This window comes from Macadamia integrifolia, chromosome 9 (assembly GCF_013358625.1).
Source record: "Macadamia integrifolia cultivar HAES 741 chromosome 9, SCU_Mint_v3, whole genome shotgun sequence".
NCBI lineage: Eukaryota > Viridiplantae > Streptophyta > Magnoliopsida > Proteales > Proteaceae > Macadamia > Macadamia integrifolia.
In genome coordinates, this window is record NC_056565.1 from 41,011,381 (window position 1) to 41,034,799 (window position 23,419).

Below are 23,419 nucleotides of genomic sequence, written 5' to 3' on the forward strand. Positions count from 1 at the left end.
TCATCGTAATGAAAAGAGAAAAGAATGGAGAAATCTGTGAGGGAATAGAATTCTCTCTCTCGCTCATGAAGGGCGCTCCATCTTCTGCTGGTCACTAACCTTTCTGTTTCCAATTTCTCTTCCATACTCAAATCATTGTTGAGATCAATAATAAACAGAAATTACTCAAATCACTGTAAAATAATGGATTCTCTTCTTCCAATGTTTATTTTATCTGTAAAATACTAAAATACGTCTCTCTACCTATTACTTTACATCTTGCCCACCGACAGCTGTATGACAGTGTGAGGTGTTTTCGACCTTTTCACACAAACAAACCCACCTCATGTTCATCTTCTCCGCTCTATCTATTCATCCCAAAAGAATAATCTTATTTGCCCTTCAGAGATCAGAATCATCTGAAAACTCTGCATATGTGAAATAGGATTTTCCCTTTCTTTTTTTCTTTTTTTGGTAAAGATATTTGCCCTTTCTTTACCAGTTGATCTGAAACACCAAAAGTTTCTCTCTGGGAAGTGGGCACTGGAACACTCTGTCCAGTTCATAGTCAAAAGAGTCCCCACAAAGCATCCACCATTACTGCATTTCTCCACACTCCTTTTTCATCCTGAGGGAGACTTCAAACTCCAACCCACAATGCCCCTCTCCTCTTTCATCCTTCTCTTCCTCCTCCTCTGTAGCTCCCACTTATTGGCCTCCACCCCGGTTCTCCTTCACCAGCACCACCACCACCACCACCACCGTCGGATCCTCCACCAGCCCTTCTTCCCTCTAAATTCCTTCCCTCCAACCCAGCCCCCATCTTCATCTTCATCTTCATCTTCCCCACCTCAACAACAACCCAAATTCCCCTTCTCTTCTGGTTCCAACAACCAACCATTCTTTCCGTCTTACCCTTCTCCACCTCCCCCTCCTTCTCCCTCCTCCTTTGCCACATTCCCTGCTAACATCTCTTCTCTCATACTTCCCCAATCTCCTCCCCGCAAACCTCTCTCTTCGAAGCTCCTAATCATCAGTCTAGTCCTCTCTCTTCTCGCCATCTCCTTCATCGTCGCCTTCGCCGTCCTCGTCTACCGCAGAAGACGTCGCAGCAACAGCTTCGCTAATGGCAAAACCTCCAGATCCGAGAGTTACCGCTTGTTTCCAGCCCACACTGCTCCTTCAGACGCCCACCACCATAAGGTTCGTGGCATCTCGGCTACAAGCTCTGAGTTCCTCTATTTGGGTACTCTAGTAAACTCTCGTGGGATCGATGGCGATGGTGATGGAGGTACTGCCGGTGCTGGTGCCGGTTCCGGTGAGTCGCCCTATCGGAAGCTGGGCTCCCCTGAGCTCCGTCCGCTTCCGCCCCTGTCGAGGCAGACTTTCAGTCAGAGTTTTGAGAATGCTGAAGAGGGTGCTTCAGGAGACGAGGGAGAAGAGTTTTACTCACCAAGAGGTTCTGTTAGTGGTAAGGAGAGCCCAGCTGTTACAGAATCGAGCTCAAGAAGAGTGTTTCAGGCTTTGGTTGCGGAGAATTTCGAAAGCAGGAGTTCGAATTCGAGTACTCAGTCTTACCCTTCTTCAGGTTCTGTCTCTCCTAGTTCTTCACTGTCTAACACTCCTCCCTCTCCTCCTACGCCGGTGAGCTTAAGCTCCAAGTCAAAATCACCGAAATCACCAGTATTTGTGGTGAAATTGCCTCCTCCGCCACCTCCGCCGCCACTGCGGCGTCCATTGGCTCCCTCGCATCCAGAGAGAAGTCCAGAGAAAAGTAAGAATTCACGGGAAAGAAATTCTTTGGATAAGAACCCAGATTCGTCAGTAAGAAGTTCTTCAGACAAGAACCTGCATTCACCGACAGGAAGGTCAGTGGATAAGAACCCACCGTCACCGGTGAGGAATTCAGATGTTTCCCAGCAAAATTCAGAATCTCCAGCGAGGAATTCCGATGTTTCTCTGCAAAATCTGCAATCTCCGGCGAGAATAAGCAGCATTCACAGGCAGCCCCCCTCTGTTCCACCGCCGCCACCACCACCGCTAGCATTGCATAGAATCTGGGAAACACCCGTTCGGCCTCTGTCGGTCCGTGAGGTAGTTGGTTTGCCTCCTGAGCATATTGTTCCTTCCAGACCTGTAGGGTTCCAGATGCCTACTGCTTGTTCTCCAGTTGAATTGGCACAGAATTCAGAATCTGTGGAAAGAAATGAGGAGACTCCGAAACCAAAGCTGAAACCTTTACACTGGGACAAGGTCAGAGCGAGCTCTGATCGTGCCATGGTGTGGGACCAGCTGAAATCGAGCTCTTTTCAGTAAGATCTCTACACTCTTTCTATAAATCTCACATTTGTTCAGTGTAAATTTTATCATCTTCGCTCTTGTTTTGCTGGCATGTGGTGGTTCTCGTAAATTTGTGGAGTTTGGATTTGGTTGCAGATTAAATGAGGAGATGATTGAGGCATTGTTTGTTGTAAATGCCACCAACTCGATTCCCAAGGAGGTTACGCGACCTGCTGTTCCCTCACCAAACCCAGAGAGTTGGGTACTTGATCCTAAGAAGTCTCAGAACATTGCAATCTTGCTCAGGGCACTGAATGTGACTATAGAAGAAGTCTGTGAAGGCCTTTGGGAAGGTAATAGTCAAACTATGAAGTGGAGGCTCTTTTGAATTCCCTCTACTGTTTTCAAGACGCTGATAATATTAATATTTAGCATGGTGGATGGAATTTGCTTTCCCTTACTTTTTTTATTATGCTAGTTTGATTTTCGATATGAATTCTTTTCATAGAGAATTTAGCAATGTTTTATTCAAATCGTATTGAAGTTGTGAAGAATTTAGCTAGTACTTTTAGATTCCACTTTTTGTGTGAATTTGAAAACAAATTTTCCTGATGTTCAAGACTTAAGACACTCTTCAAACTTTAACACACTATTGCATTTTGTTTTAGCCGATTGCCTTGTAGGGTTTTTGAGCTTTTTGGCCCTTGGTAAGTCCAAAAATGTGGCTGTAAGTAGAATGGAATGTCAAAACACACAGAAGGATGCATTTGTTGGGACCAGTTGAGTATTTGAGTGGAGTTTATAGCTCAACACAAGTGAAAGCTACTTGAGAAAGATACAGAATTTGCATTTGCTTTTTGTACTCTCACTCTCTCTCTTGCGCGTGCGCGCGCACACACACACACACACATAAACATAAATAAATGTCATTTGTTAATGATAGGAAAGTTTTCTATTACAATAGAAGGGTTCATAGCAGGCTCCCGTTGATGCTGAAAAGATCATCACTCCTACTCATCCTGGTTGGAGGGATTGCCCAATGTACTTAGTTTCTGTTGAAACCAACTCTAGCCAACTCATCTATCAGTAGTTTAACCTTTCAAGCCAATGAACTAATCTACTGAGCAGGTTTCGAGAACCTTCAGACACCTCTGGCTCAGAACCCTAACCAGAGGGGCATGCAGGAAATTATAATGTAGCTACAGAAATAGGGGAAAGTTAAACTGAACGTAAAATTGGGTACCGAGTTCTCCTGTTTCACCTAATTCTACAGGGGGGGGGGGAGGTTTTAGTCAGGCTCAATGTTTGAACATGGCTCTGCTTCCCATTAACTGGTGCATAATGAGTATACACATCCATGTGCACCACTCTAGGCCCTGGTGTGGTGCACCTGAAATGTGATTCCAGCTTATCCATGGAACCAATTATATATATATACCTAGTCACAGAATTTTTTTTTTGGGTGAATAAAATATATTAAAAGAAGCCCAAAAAGAGGAAAGAATAGGAAAAAAATTACGAGGGCCTCCAACATAAAACAACGGCCAACTGCTGACCAAGCCGAACCTAGTCACAGAATTATCATATGCTTTCCTATGGTCTTGTGCCAAATGACATCCAAATCAGCAGTTTATGTGTATCCTGGAAGACTAGGCATGGTTCAGAAATTTTGTTTTCTTTGTTTACATTCCACAGGTAATGCAGATACCTTGGGGACAGAGCTTCTTGAAAGTCTATTAAAGATGGCTCCAACCAAAGAGGAAGAACGTAAACTGAAGGAATACAGAGTTGATTCGCCATACAAACTTGGTCCTGCTGAAAAATTTCTCAAGGCGTTGCTTGATATTCCTTTTGCTTTCAAGAAGGTCGATGCAATGCTCTACATAGCCAATTTTGATTCAGAGGTTGAGTACTTAAAGAAGTCATTCGAAACTCTGGAGGTAAGGCAAATCCTTTCTTCATTTTTGCATTATTTTATTCTTTCTTTAACTTTGCTGCTGAAAACACATACAGAATGTCTTAATTTCAGCTTCAACAACCTCCTCCCCCCACCCCAAATCAAATCGAAGTCAACTGACTATTCTTTGCCTGGACCTGCACTCTCAGTAACTTTACCAAAATCATATCTTTTTTTTTTTTTTTTTCCTTCTTCACTCCCCTCTTTGTGCCTGCCCTTAGAATCCATCTCTAGGTTTTCACTTCTTTATACAGAAAATCGAACCATAAACTTTAGCTTAAAAATGAAACAAGATCTTCTACCTGATGGAGTCAGAAGAGTTGCAAGTGGTTTCTGAAGGTCCAACAATGAATCTGGTGCACCAGCGCTCATGGGACTTCTCTGCGTTGCTGTTATGGTGTAATGGTAAAGGGACCGATGTATATCCTTTCTGTGGGATTGTACTTGGAAGTTGGAGTGACACTGGCTGATCTAGAGGCTTTCCCTACTATGGGAATCTAAATATTGTTTTTAATAACTCCCAAGCATAATTAAGAATCATAGTTTTAAAAAACGGATCATAATTGGGGAGCGAACTACTTGGAATTCACTGATGCCAATCCCAATTATATTATAATCCTGATTCTTAGCAAACCAAGTCTAACTGATCTGACTAATTCGATCCATTCCGGGATGATTATGGCCGACTTCAAGATACATGAGATTGGATTGAATTGGAATCAATTGAACTGATCCAATACTCGATTCCCAAGTTTTAAAACCTTGCTAAGAATGGTCCAGACTGCTTAGAAGTTATTTAATGATTTGTCCATCTAATAGACCTTTGTGAGATCTTTATCTGCATCTTGTGAGCAGATTACTTGTTCCTCTTAATGTATTAATATTTGAAAGAAATAGGTAATGTATTAAAGTGTCCATAGCTCAATTTTGCAGATGTTACTGGCATTGGTGGTAACTTCACTAGCTGTTTTTGTATCTGAATTGTAAATGGACCATGCATGTGGATGTTAATGAAAGAGATTTATTTTGATCACAAAAAATATATTCTCCTCTGGGCCCCAATTATTCTTCAGAGTTGTTTCGGGGGAAAAAACTGGGATCAAGACATGCTAGTGTAATATATATATATATATATATATATGCACACACCTTGTTTCTAAAATGAACTATTTATTTTCTGTCAAGGTTATTTTTATAGAAACTGCACTCTAAGCAAAAAAAGTTGGGAGAGGGGTTCTTAGAATCCGATAAAAGAAGTTACCTCTGCATTTTTGTTCGCAGATAAAATATTAAGTTATTAAGGCTATTTGGACAGTCAACTGAATGATCTGGTATCCTTCACATATCTGCATTCTTTTTTTTTTTTGGGGGGGGGGCTGGGGTGGGGTGGGGGAGATGAGCTGCAACCATCTCTGCTGTCAATTGTTTACAAGGATAATTATGAAACCAATGACCTGCTGCTTCCCTTCCACATCGCTGCAAATGCTACAGCTTCTTACGCCAGTTCTCCAACTTGTTTTATGAACTTAATCCATTGCTTTCCTGAGGAAAATTGTTTGTTGTTTTGCTGGAAGCCAGTAACAGTCCATTTTTATCGCTTAACACTCATGGATGACATTTTGCAGGCAGCGTGTGAAGAACTGAGGAACAGCAGGATGTTTTTGAAGCTTCTAGAAGCTGTTCTGAAGACTGGAAATCGCATGAATGTTGGAACCAACCGTGGGGATGCCCATGCCTTCAAACTTGACACCCTCCTTAAGCTTGTTGATGTGAAGGGTACTGATGGGAAGACCACACTATTGCATTTTGTTGTACAGGAAATCATAAGAGCTGAAGGCTCTCGTATATCTGGTGCAAATCAAAGTCAGACCAATGGAAAACCTCAGCAGCCCACTTTCCAGGAGGATGTTGAATTGAGGAAGCTTGGCCTACAGGTTGTTGCTGGCCTTAGCGGGGAATTAACCAACGTGAAGAAAGCTGCTGCAATGGATTCTGAGGTGCTTAGCGGTGACGTCTCAAAGCTCGCTAAAGGGATTGGGAACATTAGTGAGGTTGTCAGATTGAATGAAGCTGCAGGGTTTAAGGATACCAACCGTGGATTCTCCGAATCAATGGACACTTTCTTGAAAAGGGCTGAGGAGGATATTGTACATGTTCAAGCCCAGGAGAGTGTTACTCTCTCATTGGTGAAGGAGATTACTGAGTATTTCCATGGGAATTCAGTAAAGGAAGAAGCCCATCCCTTCAGGATCTTCATGGTGGTGAGGGACTTCCTGTCCATTCTTGATAAGGTCTGCAAGGAAGTCGGGAAGATAAATGACCGAACAATAGTGAGTTCAGCCAGACAATTTCCAGTACCAGTAAATCCGATGATGCTGCCTTTTTTTCCTAAATTTAATTCTCTGAAACAGAGCACTTCGTCCAATGATGAGGGTTCATTGTCATCATAGTATTAGATGTCTGGACTCTGGTATAACTTTTTGTTCCATCAAAACCACTGCCGGACATGGAGGAGCTTGGGTCCGCGGCTGCTGCTGGATGTTTAAACTAAGATCACTCTTTTGTACTTATATAAGCCCATGTAAAAGATTTTGGAGTTGTTTCACCCTATATGGAATATAATAGAAGATATTAACTCAGGGAAGAAGAATAAGGTGGTGTCAGTTGATTGATATTTGTAAGTCAATGGGACACTGGAGATGATGAATGCTCTTCAGTAAACTCAACAGAATTCGCTGATGGTTAATCTATTTTTCCATCACTCACTAATTAGAATGTCTTTCGCCAGTTTATCTTTATCTGTTGCTGTCCTACCCATAGATGCTTCAAGTTATCTAGCATGGTTTTAAAATCAAACTGGAATTGATGGAATCATCCAGAGTTGAATTCTGATTATGCTCGATTTTCGGAACCCTACTCTGGATCTGGGGTCATAAATGTACATAGAAATTTTTTTGGGTCATTTTCTCGTAGTCACTGAGTGTAGAAGATCAATAGAATTTGTCTCTTGTATTTAGATATACAAGACTTCTATATCAAAAGCTCTGAAAAATCAAAGATATGTGAGAATTCTTTGGTTCCAACTGAATGCATTTGATTTGTAGTCTATTTCAATCTGATTTGAATCAAAATCTCGAATAAGAATCCACAAAATCTCGAATCAGAATCCATGGTGACTGATCTCCTAAGCGCTTTTATTTTATTTTATTTTATTTTTTTTAATAATAATCTTGTTGATCCTCAATGGACGTTGATCTTCTAAGCGGTGTTGAATTTTAAAATCTGTTAATCTTGTTCAACCTCAAAGCTTTAAAAAAAAGGATATCTTCTGTGGGACCCCATTGAAGATGTGGACGACTACTTCTGACTCAGTCCTGTCTGCCCGGACTAGACAGCAAACAAACAGTCCAGTCATGATTCATGACTCCATGAACACTTCCTAGCATGTGGAGTAACAAGTTGGTAGGTATCCATGAGTAGATTTATTTATTTAATATTTTTTTATCATAAGAAAAAGAAAATTCATTGATATGAAAGGAGTGAATATACATCATTATAAGAGTGAAGGGTATAAAGAAATGTTCTATTAGTGGTAACCCAAGAGACTACAAGTCACACAAGGTAAGATACTGGTGGGGGGGGGGGGGGGGGGGGGGGGAGGAGAGATAAGGAAGTCTTATGGATTGAGTTCACTTGGGTAGGTTTAGATAAGTTTCTTGCTTGATCAGTCCATTGCTTCATAGGGTAAAGAATCACAAGAGGATTTGGTTTATCCCAAGTGAAAAGCACATTGTTCCTATGTATCTATAAGTAACAGCATATAATGATGAAGGCAGTAAAAAATTTGATAAAATGTCTTGAGGAACAAAATGTAGAAAGTACATGATAATATATTGAAAGGAAGCCTCGGAAACAGCTTCAATTCGTAGTCCCAAAGGGCTTGCGGCCCAAATTCTTTTAGCAAACTCACAATAAAGAAAAGTATGACCAATAGATTCTTACTTGTCTTGATACAACCCACATATTGTATCGATGTCCATCCATTTTCACATGATGTCATTGGTAGGAACCCCTCCAAGAGCCAATCTTCAAGGAAAAAAAAAATCTTAAATTTCGGGTTAAGTTTGAGTTTCCATAGAAACCACCACCAGTGCGAGCAAAGAGATAAGAAAGCATATTTGTTCAATAATCCAACTTAGTTAGTAGGTGAATTAGCAGATAAATATTTAGAAGCCAATTTGGTTGTGAACTTCCCTGTTTTGGAGAGCTTACAGTACCAAATATCTTGTTCTAAAGAATTTGGAACATTTAGAATGTGAGACACAATAAGGAGTGGGAGCAATGTAGATAATAAACTAGTGTTCCAGGTATTGTTATAGATAAAATCACTCACCTGGCTTAGAGATGGAGGGGCTGGCTTTTGTAAAAGATACTCATTAAGAGAAAATTTAGACATGGCATCTATCCATGGATCGGTAAAAAAAGTGTACTCCTAACAGTTCCAATTTTAATAAAAACCAGTTTCTGAAGAGTGGGGAGAATACTTTCAATGCTATTCCATGAAATAGATTCTCTCTTTTTAAGAGTGGCCTGGTGAAAAATTGATATATTTGGAAAGTATTTAGAGGTAAGTGTTGTCACACATTGCCCCAAATATGGCTGAAGTATGCGACACTGGATCCCCAATCCAGTCAGTCTAACAATACCCAGGATCACAGATGTAGTATAGCAACCAAACCTATCTCACAAAACCACCTATTATATCAGAGTACGCATATAGAATCCATAGGAAGAATAAATATATGTGGTGACCAACTACAATGATAGTTACATGTAATTAATATTGTAGGCCCATACTGAATTAATCCACAGGTAACAATAGCAATAATATAAATCCTACAACTATGGTTAATATCAATACAAGAATAAATAGTAGAGGTGTCCATCCAACTACAAGTGTCTCGCAGTCACGGCTTCACAACCGTACTGATCTTCTATCTATCTCAGCTCCGATTCCACCATTTAAAAACAAATATCAACGAGGAGTGAGCTATACAGCCCAGTGAGGGGTGAGCATGCAAACACACACATACAAGTTATGAAGGTCAACACGAACCCACAATACCATACCACAAACTCCACATGCCAGATCCACATGATTCATTGATTAATCTATAAAATTTTTATCTAATTACTAAGTCTCAATGTCTATAGGTATAAGTGCGATAAGCAACATAGGTGGCATCCCCTACCCTGTACATTGGGCCTCAGGGAGACAAGCTAGTTGCAAGTAGGAGTCAGCCAGTCCCAGTTAGAGTCTCGGTCCCCCATCTAACCCCCTGACAAACATGGTCCTGAAATCCCACACCGTCATCGGGCCTCCCATGCTATCCGACAATCATGCATACAGTACGTCATACCATAGTTAGTAAATTCATGTAAAATACGTGGATATTTGCCGTATCTGAACGTTTCAATAAAAAATTCATAATTTGGCGTATCAATCCCAAAAATCCGTATTATACACGAATTCTATAGGTACAAGTATTATACGTGTTTAAAACAATAATACATTTTATTCTTATTAATATGTTTAATTTGGAAAAAAAAGAACAGTCAACCCCAAAAGTCAAAATGACACTTCTCTCTTTCCGAAAGTTTCTCGATTTTGAGAAAAATGTGGATGACACTCCTCTCCCTTTCTTATTTTATTAATTTCAACATCTCTTTCCATATTGCTGCTCCCTCTCTCCTTTATTACCTTATACCATTTATTTAATTTCATTTCAAGCTTATCCTAAATCTATTAATCAAGAACCTTATGTATCCACCCTCTTGTTCCTATCCATTAGCCTATTAAGTCTATTTAATTATAATTTTGTCACAAAATTTAAAATCTTACCTTAATTATGAATCTACCGTTAGTTATTATGATTGAATTATTGCATATCTAAATGGACCTATATACAATCTAATTTTGGTTTTACAATACGGATCCGCATCAGTAGAAGTTGCTGTGGATCGTACCATGTTGTGTCTTCTCATGATACAGTACATTATATCTTGGCATAGTAGTCCTCCATGACCTACCACCGAGTGGGATTAGCAAGGGATTATAGCACTAGGAATGTCAGCCTAACCATATGCATCTACATGCATCCATCACAACCATGACATCCATCATAACCATCAGTAGCCATAGACATAAAATAGACCTTTGAGCCCATGTTACTAGAAAGAACCTCGGCCACACCGTGCCACAGACTGTCAATATTACACCCATTACCATCCACTATCTCACTATCCGTCTACAAATCTCTATCACATCCAAGTAAGTAAAATATGCATCATGTGAAATTATATAATTTTATATGAAATAAATTTATAACATAGAGATCATTGCATACCACATGTGCAAGCAAACCCAAAACATATAAGAAACACTCCGTAAAATAAACCAAACACCTACTCACCTGATTTTCTCAGATTTTGTGTTCTTTCGTTGAATTCTTGATCACGCGTATCCTTACCAAGTACATTTCAGTTTCCTAGATTACCAAAATTTCACATTTAAATAAAATTTATTTCTAAAACCAATTATAGAGTTTCCCTTCCTATATTTCAACTGAATTCCTATACTGGAATCCACACTCAGTTGGTAAGTAGTGCATTGAGCTCAAGTCAGTATTCTTTCTCAGTTGACTAGCTGGCCAACTAGCATTCTAGTCCAATTCCTAAGGTCTGGGTAGGTCATCTAGTCAACCTACATAGCCACTGAGCCCATTATTGGTTTATTGGATTGAACCTCAAGATTCTTAACTCGTAATTACATCACGGGGTGTGTCTGTATTACCCCTGGCTCATGAAAGTATATGAATACATCTCAGGCACAGATAAGGGCAATATTGACCATGGAAACCAAATCCTGAGTTGTCATCATAGGTGATGTAGGAGGTGGCACAGGTGATGCATCTATTATCCATCTTTACCCTCATGCTCAGCTTCATGTGAAGGATTAAGATTTTCCCTCGTGGTGCAACTGTGCTTTTGCAGTTGTGGGTCATCTTAGGTGTCACACCCCGTTCACACAGAACCGGACTGGTGACAGGGTTAACTCCGGTTAACCCAAACCTGCCAGGATCATTTGATACAGTATCCAACCACAGCATACACACAACTTAGATAATGTTAAACAGTTCAGCGGAAGACTTAATTTACCTGTAAATATCCCCAATATACTTGATACCCAAATTGTAGTACATAGATAAATACATGTGGGCCCGTAGGCATGATATTTACACAAAAAGAATAACAATTCACGTATCAAGTACATAAAAGGGATTATCAAAAGAATCAAAAAGTAACCCTGTATGGAGTCACTGCTGTGGTCCCACAACACAGCCCTCGCACGTACAATCCGTGCCTTGCTCATAGTCCTCGGGGACCCACCAATCCTCTTCGGGGAATTCAACTGTGGGGCCCGACCTTTGATCCCCAGGCTGGTGACCTGTAAAATCATCTAAAAGAGGTGTATACGTGGGATGAGCTCACTAGCTTAGTAAGTGAAAAGGAGGACCACACAATAGTCCACACAATAATCACAACCATATGCACTATATGCTATGCAATTCATTTTTCATCACATCCACCTAAACAACATTACTAAGTCTTTGGTTTAGTGCACTACAGCCACAGTGCGCGTATACTCCGGTCCGGGTACGAGCCGCGAACTCTATCCCGCGATACGCCCATAGGGCTGTCAGAGAAGGCCCACCGTGAGTACTTGAAAAAGTAAAGCATGCCGACCACTGGCTCTCAACATAAAAGTAAATGATAGAAAATAAAGGTGCTGACTCCAGCAATTTAAAAGCAGTACGATTGGCCCTCTTGAATACACCACCGAGGTTGCCGATTGTCCTAATGACCAGCCGGGCGTATGTCTAACCGCCACAGTGACCCAACAACCGTTACCACTGCTTCCCCCCAAATGGTAACCCAACACCTCAACCCCTGTTGGGAAGGGTCGTAGCACGGGAAGATGATAATCCTAAACCGCATGCTCCTATATGACATAGTACGATTGCATAGTGCCACCACATCCCATTCCACGGACCACCAATGCACTCATTTCCAAGCCGACTACGGCATCTAGTCTATTAATGCATTATGGATAATGATGTCATCATTCATCACATAATCACATCATCATTTGATATTGAGAAAATAAACACAACACACATGTCATAATGGATGGCTAAGCTACATATAATTTGCATGATGACATGGCTAGTCTAGATACAATTTAATGAATGCCAAACAAGCCTTAAAATGAGGCCAAACGTCCTCTCCCCACTTACTTGTAGTGTACAAAGACTCACGCCCGGTACGGATGAGATCCGGCGTGAGAAACGTAAATTTTGGTGAACCTATCACAAGTGAATGGGGTTAGCATTTCACCACTTTAGGGTCAAAACTAAAAATATTTGATGACAAAATCATATTTAGAATCCTAAAAGAAGGTCGCACGTCCGTTTTGGGTCCATTCAGACGAAAAAATCACGTTGGGAGCCTCTCGGGTGGGTCGGATAGCCCACCTGTCATAGCCCACCGGTCTCGACAGGTGGGCGGGTCGGCCCACCAATCTTGACCCACCGGTCCTGACCGGTGGGCAGGTTGACTTGCCAGTCGGCCCACTTGTAGGGGCCCACCGGTGGAGGCCGAGGGTCGGCTAGGATCGGCGGGCAGGTTGGCCTGCTGGTCGGCCCGTCTGTCTGGGCCCATCGGTCTGGGCTCAGTAGCCTACATGCTTGCTCTGCCACCTTCACTCGGGAATGTTCATAACGTATTTCATGTATCCATGCTGAAGCGATACGTTCATGATCCATCTCATGTATTACCCGTGGAACCAGAATATCTAGAAGCTAATATGACCTATACAGAGCAGCCAGCTGAAATCATAGACCGAAAGGTGAAAACCCTTCGCAACCGCTCCATTTCCTTTGTAAGGGTGCGATGGGCTAACCACTCACTTGAAGAAGCAACTTGGGAGAAAGAGGATGAAATCTAAGCCAAGTACCCTCCTCTTTTCGAACAACCAGGTACGCCAATTTCGAGGATGAAATTTTCAGAAAGGGGGGGGGTAAATGTGATACCCTACTTTTTAAACCCGGTCTAATTACATAGTTGACCCGATTTAACCATGCAGGACCCGAACCGGAGAGGGTTAAGGCGGGTTCCTTATGGACTATGATGGCAAGGGTGACCTTGAACACCGGTTGGCCAGACAAGTCCGAGTCAGTGCCAGAGGAGACGGGTGTACCCAAGCCGTGTACATGCACATATCATAAGGCCATGTACAGATAAAGCTGGTATGTAGCCGTATCCTAAAGCGCATACGTATAATATACCTTATGCCGAGAGTGAGATTCATACCGAGAGTCGAATTCACAAAATCCCACTTGTTGGCCAATTTTCGACCCTCAGGTGGGCGGTCACAGGTGGGCGCATCTGTCCACCTGGGTGACCCACCCATGTGCTACTAATGATTTTAAGAAAGTATAAATAACATTATTTGTGTTTTTCAATATCTCATTTATTACACGGAAAGTTGGTGAGAAGATTTAGAGGAGAGAGAAGAGAAGGGAGAAAAGAGAACGAAGAAGAAGAAAGGGGAAGGAAGAGGAAGAAGAGATGGATTTCAGCGGCACCGAGGCTTGATCTTCCCATTCTGACGCCAGAAGAGTGATCTCCAACGCTAGATCTACGTCTAGAGGTGAGCAAAGGCTAGGTTCCTTACGCTTTCACCATACTCAAGTAAAACCCTTGATTTGGGTAGGGTTTCTTGAGGTCTTATAAATCTCCCTTGAGATGATGAATCTAAGGTTTAATAGATGGTTTATGTGTTGATTTTGAAGGATTTGAAGAAGGGTTTTCACGGTTGCAAGAACATTGGTGATTGGAAGTGATTTTGGGGTTTTGAAGGAGTTCTTGAGTAAAGAAGGTAAGATGATTTTCCATTCCTTAAATCTAACCTAGATCTAGGTTAGAACCACCTTATAAGACCTTGAATGTGTGAAGAATGGGTTTGGAAAAACCCCATTTGAATCCCCAAAGGTTGGGGGAAGTTTGGGAAGAAATAGCATTTTTCCGCCAAGACCGGTGGGCCAAACCGGTGGGCCATTTGGCCCGCCTGTGGGCACCCGCCTGAGAGGGTAGGACCATTGGGCCCAACTGATGGGCCAAACCGAAGGGCCACCCTGCCCGTCGGTCTTAGCAGGACCCTCGGGCCCAACCGGTGGGTCATACCGGTGGGCCGACCGGTGGGCTGACCTACCCGCCGATCAAGACCGGTGGGTCTGACTGGTGGGTCAGACAAGTGGCCTGTCCGACCCACCCGAGAGGCTCCAAACGTGATTTTTACATCCGATTGGACCCAAAACGGACATGTGACCTTCTTTTAGGATTCTAAATATGATTTTATCATTGGATCGTGTTAATCTTGATCCCAAAGTGGTGAAATACTAACCCCGCTCACTCATGATAGGTTCACCAAATCTCACGGTTCTCGCATCGGATGTCACCTGTACCGAGTGTGAGTCCTTGTACACTATAGGTAAGTGGGGAGAGCACGTTTGGCATTTTTTCAAGGTATTGTTTGGCATTCATTTAAATTGTATCTAGACTAGCCATGTCATCATGAAAATGTTATGTAGATTAGCCATCCTCATATATTGTGCTATGGGTGTTGTGTTTATTTCTAAATGCCAAGTGATGATATGCTTATGCGATGAATGTTGACATTATTATGCATGATGCATTAATAGACTAGATGCCGTAGCTGGCTTGGAAACGAGTGCATTGGTGGCTTGTGGTATGGGACGCGGTGGCACTATGCAATCGTACTATTGTCATATAGGAGCATGCGGTTTAGGATTATCATTTTCCCGTGCTACGACCCTTCCCAACAGGGGTTAAGGTGTTGGGTTACCATTTGGGGGGAAGCAATGGTCATGGTTGTTGGGTCACTGTGGCGGTTAGACATTATGCCGGGCTGGTCAGTAGGACAGTCGACAACCCCGGTGGTATATTCAAGAGGGCCAATCGTACTGCTTTTAATTTGCTAGAGTCAGCACCTTTAATTTCTGTCATTTATTTTATGTTGAGAGCTGGTGGTTGGCATGTTTTACTTTTCTGAGTACTCACGGTGGGCCTTCTCTGACAGCCCTATGGGTGTATCGCGGGATAGAGTTTGCGGCTCGTACCCGGAGTATACATGCACTGTGGTTGTAGTAGCACTAAACCAAAGGCTTAGTAATGTTGCTTAGGTGGATGTGATTAAAAATGTATTGCATAGCATATAGTGCATATGGTTGTGATTTGTTGTGTGGACTGCTGTTTGGTCCATCTTTCCACTTACTGAGCTAGTGAGCTCATCCCATATGTGCATCTCTTTTAGATGATTTTGCAGGTCATCCATCTGAAGAGCACGGGTCGGGTCCCACAGTTGAGTTCCCTGAAGAGGACTGGTGGGTCCCTGAAGAGTTAAAGCATGACACGGATTGCTCGTACGAGGGCTGTGCTGCGGGACCGCAGTTCTGATACTGAGCTGGGCTCCACTTTTGATGCCGAGCTGAGCTCTACCTTTTGATGCCGAGCTGGGCTCAACCTTTGATACTGAGCTGAGCTCTAACCTTTGATACCGAGCTGAGCTGTACACTCTAATTTTTGATGATTCCTTTTGAGTACTTGATATGTAAATTGTATTCTTTTTTTGTAAATATCATGCCTGCGGGCCCACATGTACTTAACTATTGTATTACAATTTGGGTATCAAGTATTATGAGAATATTCACAGGTAAACCAAGTCTTCCGCTGAACTGATGAACACTTTCTTAGTTGTGTGTATGCTGTGGTGGAATACTGTATCAGATGATCCTGGCAGGTTTGGGTTAACCAGTGTTAACCCGGTCTTTGGCCCGGTTCTGTGTGAACGGGGTGTGACAACGGTGGTATCAGAGCGGTGATGCTCTGCTCCACTCATAGCATACCGTTTAGATCCCATAGAATCTATAATAGGAAATGGGATTGGGTTAATGTAAAAACTTTAAAGAGTTAAAAGCCAAAGAAAGAAAGGAATAAAAATGGTTGCATTTAGATATTGCATTCATGGCATGCGTGAGAGAAAAGGAAAGGTTAATTTAATTGGTGTCATAACCCATCGAGTGCAAGTTTGACGAAATTTCGACAGCATAACGACGCAAAATGAGATTTCTAAAAAATTTTCACACAAACACCTGATAAAAAACATATACATATATATAACAATGATCAAAAGTAACAAAGACACCACAACTAAACTACACAAGTTATCAAACATACAAATTCATCACAAACCACTATCAAAACACATCATCCCACAATTAAGTCCAGTTACAGAGAAAGTACAAGGAATGAGAAAAGAAAGAAAAAAATTACAATAGGATCAACAATAGGAAACAGGTGAGCAGCTGGTGTGGACAAGCTAAGTCCTCAATGATCATCGTTGTCGTCATCGTCCAATACTACTATGTTCACTTGAGGTCAAGAGTTGACGTTGAGGCGATGGTCGTAGTAGTCAAACCTCGAGTTCACCAGCCGTACCTCCCTCCGAAGTAGGCCAAAATCTATTGAGATGGCATTGGCCGTGGTATCCAAGCCCTGACCTAGTATGAGGAAGGAATTCTCCAAGGTAGCCTGCCTCTCCAAGATGCGTTCCTCCCTGGAAGCACTCTCGTCCAGTCTTCTTAGTAGCTGATCTTGGCCATCCTTCAAAGCCCTCATAGTGGACATCATGCCCTCAAAATCATATGCACCACTCTCAGGTGGTGGGGCTCTATGCTGTGAGCCTGCAACTCTGGTGAAGCCAGGATCAGTACCTCTCGACTCCTGATGCACCTCCTCAAGGATGTCCTCATCGACCAAATCATCCTCCTCATCCTGAGGAACATAGATCTCATCCTCCTCACTAGACTCCTCCTCCATGGGAACATCCTCCATAGGGGCAGCCCTCCTATCCCTACCTCTCTGAGCTCCTGCTCTCTGAGGTATATCCATAAGGGTGTGGAGACCCATCCTCAAGAGATTTCCCCTGTCGAACTTGTCTGCTGGAGTCTTCCCCTCCTCACCACTCAGGTCCACTCTGAAGAACTCAAAGATCCTAGTGAGGATCCTACCATATGGGAATCCTCCATCCTCGGGGTGAGAAGTGTGGTGCTCCATGGTCTTGAGGATGACGTAGGGTAAGCACAAGTGCTCGTCACCTCCCTCTAAAGCCTTATAGATGCAGAAGGCTAAAAAGGCTGCCATGAAGCCCACCTGGTTCCGGTGACCTCCTTTGGGGAGCAAGTTGAACTGGACCAATCGGGCAAATACATGAACCTCTGGGAAAAATGATGTCTTGGACTCTGGACGTGCACTACTGCCACAGATGGTCTCATAGATGTAGTCCGGTGTCTCTAAACTCATGAACGGGCCCAGGGGCTTACTCCTGGGAGGACTGTAGTAATGGTGCCCAGCTGAGGAGATACCCAAAATGCTAGCCAGGGTGTCCACGGTCAGCTGAATGTCCACCCCCTTCACCATACTGATTATAGCATACTCCCCGTATTGGTAGGAAACCTCCAGGTCGCAGTAGAATCTACAGACCAAGTGCTCGTAGCACGGACGGTTTATGTGGAGGATAGACTGCCAGCCCAGTGCTGTGAACCTCTCCTGAAGCTGAATCTTGTGAAATTTGTCAACTGCCACAGTCTTCTCCATCATTACAGACCTCTTCAGGAAGGCTTGCCAGTTGGCTGCTGCCTCTGAACAACGGAAGAGATCCTCATCATAGTCAGAATGATCGATGGGGGCAGGTCCGGGTCGCCCTGTGCGGGGGGCTGGAGAACTAGTCCCCACACTCTTATGCTTGGAAGCGGTGGTCTTACGCCGAGTGCCAGAGGATGCGGGCTCCTTGCCTTTGCGAGATGACATCCTGGCAAGACAAGAAAAAGAGGAAAGAAGGGTAAGTGACAAAACAAAAATCATGGAAAGAAATAGAATGTGACAAAATGTGATAAGTGAGAAATGATAAAAAGTCTATGAATGAAATGCCTGGCTAGTGACAAGACAGAGATTTTGGCAAAACAACAATGTGACAGAAAGAGGCAAGTAAAGCATGGCAAGTAGAGAATGATAGAAAAGAAAAACCCTAATTCTCATTGTGCAAGTTCAATCTAAGGAAGAAAAGATGGAAAGACTCACAATAGAGTGAAGCATGAAGCTTACATGCTCATGGATGAAATGCCGTCATTCTACAATTTAGAATATGCAAAAAACATCTACTATTATGCTATTGAGGTCCACAAATACGAAAGGATGCAAAGAAAATCAAAGAAAACCCAACACAAAAGATGGATTTTCATGGGAAGATATGGGATTTCAAACATAAGGGACTTTCTATGATTTCTACAGCATGTTAAGTACAAATCAAACATAATGCATTGCATTTGAGTCATTAATTGGGGAAAAAGAGCAGGAATTGAAAAAAATCCCCAAATTTGAGAAAACTAGGGCACGGTTGGGGTTTTTCTCAAAATGGAGAAGTAAATCCTAAAAACGAGAAATAAATCACAAGAGGAACATCACATTTACATGAAATCACTGTTCTATGGAAAGAATCATGGAAAGGAACTGAGAATGAAGACTACTCATGAGTTCTACCCCCAAAATGCAAAGTTCTAAGAAGGAAATGAAGCAGAAACTTACTTGTAAGTAGAGGGGTTGAATCTTCCCAAAAGCGCCGGATCGCTGAGTGAGATCGCGAGTGGAAGCGTCAAGAAGCTCTCCAAGATCGCCCGAGGAAGAGAGAGAGAGAGAGAGAGAGAGAGAGAGAGAGAGAGAGAGAGAGAGGAAATGAAGGAAATAAGGAGGAACAGGGGCTCAAGTGCCCTGTTCGAATTTTCACTCGGGTAGGACCGGCGGGCCACCCTGCCAGTCGGTGTCAGCCCACCGGTTAAAGTTTTGGACCGATGGGCCGACCGACGGGCCAACCTGCCCGCCGGTGTCACCCGCCGGTTGAGAGAAAACTTGAAAAATTAGGATTTATTGTTATTATTATTATCATTATTAATATAATTATTATGATTATTATTATTATTCTTATAATACTATGTTATGGTCAAGTGGGACCATTGACATACTTGTTGAAGCACTAACCCTGTATTTTTGGAATCAAGTTGCGGTTAGTTGCAAACTATCATACACTATAATACCCTGCGTGTTGGCATATAATTATGTGCCGATATAAATTCTATGGTGTTTAACCAATGTGGTATATGATATGTTCCAGGTACAGGCATACGATGGTACGTACTAGATCCGATAGCAATGCACGAGGTACCCCGCGTGGTCCTCGTCCAGTCAGTCGACCACCAAATCCCAAGAGGTCCGGCTCTGTGGGGCAAACCTCACTTCCACAACCTCCGGAGACCTTTGGTCAGGGTGGAGCACAAGAGGACCCACCTATGACTACACTTCCAAACCCTCCACCGGTTATTACTCCGGGGGATGTTGCTACCATAATTCAGCAGTCACAACAGGTTTTCCAGCAACAAATGCTTCAGCAACAGCAAGCATTTATGACTGCTATTCAGTAACAATTGGACCTTTCTCAATCAGGTCAACCTCCCCGGATACTTACTCCATAGGACCCGCCTGTAGGGTCTGGAACAGGGCCACAAGTGGGAGGTACACCTCCAATTCCGCCATTTAGTATTCTTCCGTATGGGGTGCCCCCTCCATACTCTTACTATTCGGCTTATACTCCTAATTACCCGCCGATGAATAATATGTCAAAGGTAGTGGAGTCATTCAAGAGGAACTTGCCACCTGTATTCTCTAAGGTGGGGAGTGATCCTCTGGAGCCGGACCAGTGGATCCAGGAGCTAGAGAAAATATTTGAGGTGATTGAGTGCACAGATGCACAAAAACTCATTTGTGCGGGGTTGCAACTCAAGAAGGAGGCCAACTCTTGGTGGCAAGCCTCTAAGCCCATATTATTGGCCGCCCATCCGGAACCCACCTGGGAACAATTCAAGGAGTTGTTCTTGGACAATCATTACCCACGCAGCTTCAGAGACCGCAAGGAGACTGAATTTATGGCCTTAACTCAAGGAGGTAAGACTATCCTTGAGTACCAACAGCAGTTTGAGAGCTTGTTCCATTTTGCCCCTAGGCATATGAGGACAGCTGAAGAGAAGGCTGCGAGATTTCTAAAGGGCATAAAGGCATCCATTGGGTATGTACTTGAGGTCTTAGATTTGACCGACTATGGCCAGATTGTGCAGAAGGCCAAGACCATGGAGGATAAGCAGAAGGGAGAACAATCCCTCACACCTAGACTGTGGAAGAGAACAAATCCATTTCCGGATATGGGTAACTCCTCCAAGGCATACCGTGGGTCGTACAGTTCTGGGCCTACGTATAGGCAGCCCTATAGGCCATCTGGCTACCCTCCTAGACCAGCTGGTGGTTCAGGCTCCACATATTTTCGCCCGAACACTAGTGCGGCACCTACAGTTCCAAGGCCGCCCCGACCTCCATCTTCAACGGGTCAAGTGCAGAGGGGCCTCGCCCTAGTTCCGACATCTCAGATCCGTTGCTTTAACTGCCATTCCTATGGGCACTATACAAAAGATTGTCGGGTTAGACTAGCCTTGCCCTCCAGTCAGCCCTTTGCGTACTGACCTCCCTTAACGCGGGGGAATCAATCACTGGGAAGGATGTATGCTCTATCGGCTGAGGAAGTTGAGGCCAGCACAGAAGTGGTAGCATGTACATTTTAAATTTAAGAATTTCCTTATGTTAAATATTGATGACCTGCTGAATTTATATGCATTGTTATACTAGGTGTCCTATCTATATTGAGCATACCAGCCTATGTTTTATTCGATTCAGGAGCTACACATTCATTCGTATCTAAGAGATTCGCTGAGAAACTTGGTATGTCACCCAGGACCCTAGAGCATGGGATGATTGTTAGTATGCCTACTGGTAAAGTTACACAGTTGAAGGAAGTGTATGGGTCGTGCCCAGTGGAAATTAGTGGGAAGCACTTTGATGCACAACTCATTAAGTTCAATATGCAGAATTTTGATGTTATACTGGGCATGGATTAGTTGTCGGCTCATCGAGCTAATGTGATGTGTGCTGAAAATCTGATTAGGTGACAGATGATGAAGGAAGAGAATTGGTATACTGAGCAGATAAATGGGCTAGAAAGATCCTTGTCTCCGCTCTTCAAGCGGTAAAATTGTTGGAGAGTGGATGTCAGGGCTACTTAGCATCGGTACTTGATGTTGATGCAAGGACTACACCTCTAGAAGAGGTAAAGGTGGTTAAAGAGTTTTTCGACGTCTTTCCAGATGATCTGATGCATTTACCACCTGATAGAGAGTTGGAGTTTGCCATAGACTTGGTTCCTGGAGCAGCTCCAGTGTCTAAAGCTCCATACAGGATGGCACCACCCGAGTTGAAGGAGTTGCAGATGCAGTTGCAGGAATTATTGGAAAAGGGGTTTATTCGCCCAAGTGTTTCACCTTGGGGTGCCCCAGTATTATTTGTCAAGAAGAAAGATGGCAGCTTGCGTATGTGCATTGATTACCGGGAATTGAATAAGCTAACCATTAAGAACCGGTATCCGTTGCCACGCATTGATCATTTATTTGACTAACTACAGGGTGCAAGGGTATTTTCAAAGATAGACCTTAGATCAGGCTATTATCAGCTCAAGATAAAGAGCAGCGACATCCCGAAGACGGCATTCAGGACTTGGTATGGTCACTATGAGTTCCTAGTGTTATCTTTTGGGTTAACCAATGCACCGGCAGCATTCATGGATTTAATGAATCGAGTATTTCACGATGTACTCGATAAATGGGTAATTATTTTTATTGATGACATCTTGATCTACTCTAAGATAGAAGAGGAGCAAACCCAACATTTGAGAATGGTGTTACAGAGGTTGAGAGAACAATGATTGTTTGTCAAATACAGCAAATGTGAATTTTGGCTTGAGCAAGTTGGATTCCTGGGGCACGTAGTGTCTAAGGCCAGAATCGTGGTAGATCCTGATAAGGTGAAAGTAGTAGTAGAATGGGAAAGCCCCAAGAATGTCACTGAAATTAGAAGCTTCTTGGGTTTGGCTGGATACTACCGGCACTTCATTGAGAATTTTGCCCAAATCTCAGCACCAATGACTAAATTAACCAAAAAGGGTGTGAAATTCGACTGGGTAGAGGATTGTGAGAAGAGTTTCCAGGAATTGAAGAAGAGGTTGGTGTCGGCCCCTGTGTTGACCATCCCTGAAGGCACAGGTGGAATGACAGTCTACACTGATGCTTCCAAAGTTGGTTTGGGTTGTGTTCTCATGCAACGTGGTAAGGTAATAGCGTATGCATCCCTACAACTAAAGGAGTATGAAAAGAACTACCCCACTTATGACTTGGAACTAGCCGCAGTCATTTTTGCCCTTAAGATTTGGCGACATTACTTGTATGGGGAGAAGTGTGAGATATACAGTGATCACAAAAGCCTTAAGTACTTTTTCACCCAGAAGGATTTGAACATGAGGTAGAGGAGATGGCTTGAGCTCATGAAGGATTATGACTGCGACATTTAGTATCATCCCGGCAAGAAGAATGTAGTGGCAGATGCGTTGAGTCGGAAGGCACAGACTGTATCACTCTCATACTTGGCAGTCAGCCCACCACTTGTACAAGAGGCGATGCTAATGGATGAAGCTCTCTTATATGAAGGAGCAACCTTAGAGTTTGAACGTCAACCAGAAAACCTTAAATGGTTGACTGTATCCTTGACGGCTCTACAGGTGCATCCGACTATTAGGCAAGAGGTAATAATGAAATAACCTTTGGATCCTGAATTGTAGCGGATCAGAGTTAAGGTTCAAGATCAAACAATGAACGACCCAGATTTTATTTTAGCCAGTGATGGGGCATTAATGTTTCGAGGTAGATTGTGTGTACCCGATGATTTGGATATACAAGATAAGATAGTGCGAGAAGTACATAGCTCCGAGTACTCACTCCACCCAGGAAGTACAAAGATGTACAAAGACCTCAAACAAAATTACTGGTGGCCAAGCATGAAAGTCACAATAGCTCTGTA

The 23,419-nt window shown here is 43.0% G+C and overlaps 1 protein-coding gene across 1 annotated transcript; it reads left to right on the forward strand.

Moving 5' to 3' along the window:
• Positions 1 to 195: 195 nt before the first annotated feature.
• LOC122089124 (formin-like protein 1) lies at positions 196 to 7,014 on the forward strand. The gene is made up of 4 exons (XM_042658607.1): positions 196 to 2,291; positions 2,416 to 2,612; positions 3,955 to 4,199; positions 5,842 to 7,014. The coding sequence occupies exons 1-4, from the start codon at positions 637 to 639 to the stop codon at positions 6,664 to 6,666; spliced, it is 2,922 nt and encodes a 973-aa protein (XP_042514541.1). The 5' UTR covers positions 196 to 636; the 3' UTR covers positions 6,667 to 7,014.
• Positions 7,015 to 23,419: the final 16,405 nt, after the last annotated feature.

What these genes read in the sequence shown, in the direction of transcription:
- LOC122089124 (XM_042658607.1), top strand. Translation starts at nt 637, where the DNA reads ATGCCCCTCTCCTCTTTCATCCTTCTCTTCCTCCTCCTCTGTAGCTCC. An exon ending in CTGAAATCGAGCTCTTTTCA is followed by an intron (nt 2,292 to 2,415) that starts GTAAGATCTCTA and finishes ATTTGGTTGCAG; the next exon opens with ATTAAATGAGGAGATGATTG. An exon ending in AGTCATTCGAAACTCTGGAG is followed by an intron (nt 4,200 to 5,841) that starts GTAAGGCAAATC and finishes GACATTTTGCAG; the next exon opens with GCAGCGTGTGAAGAACTGAG.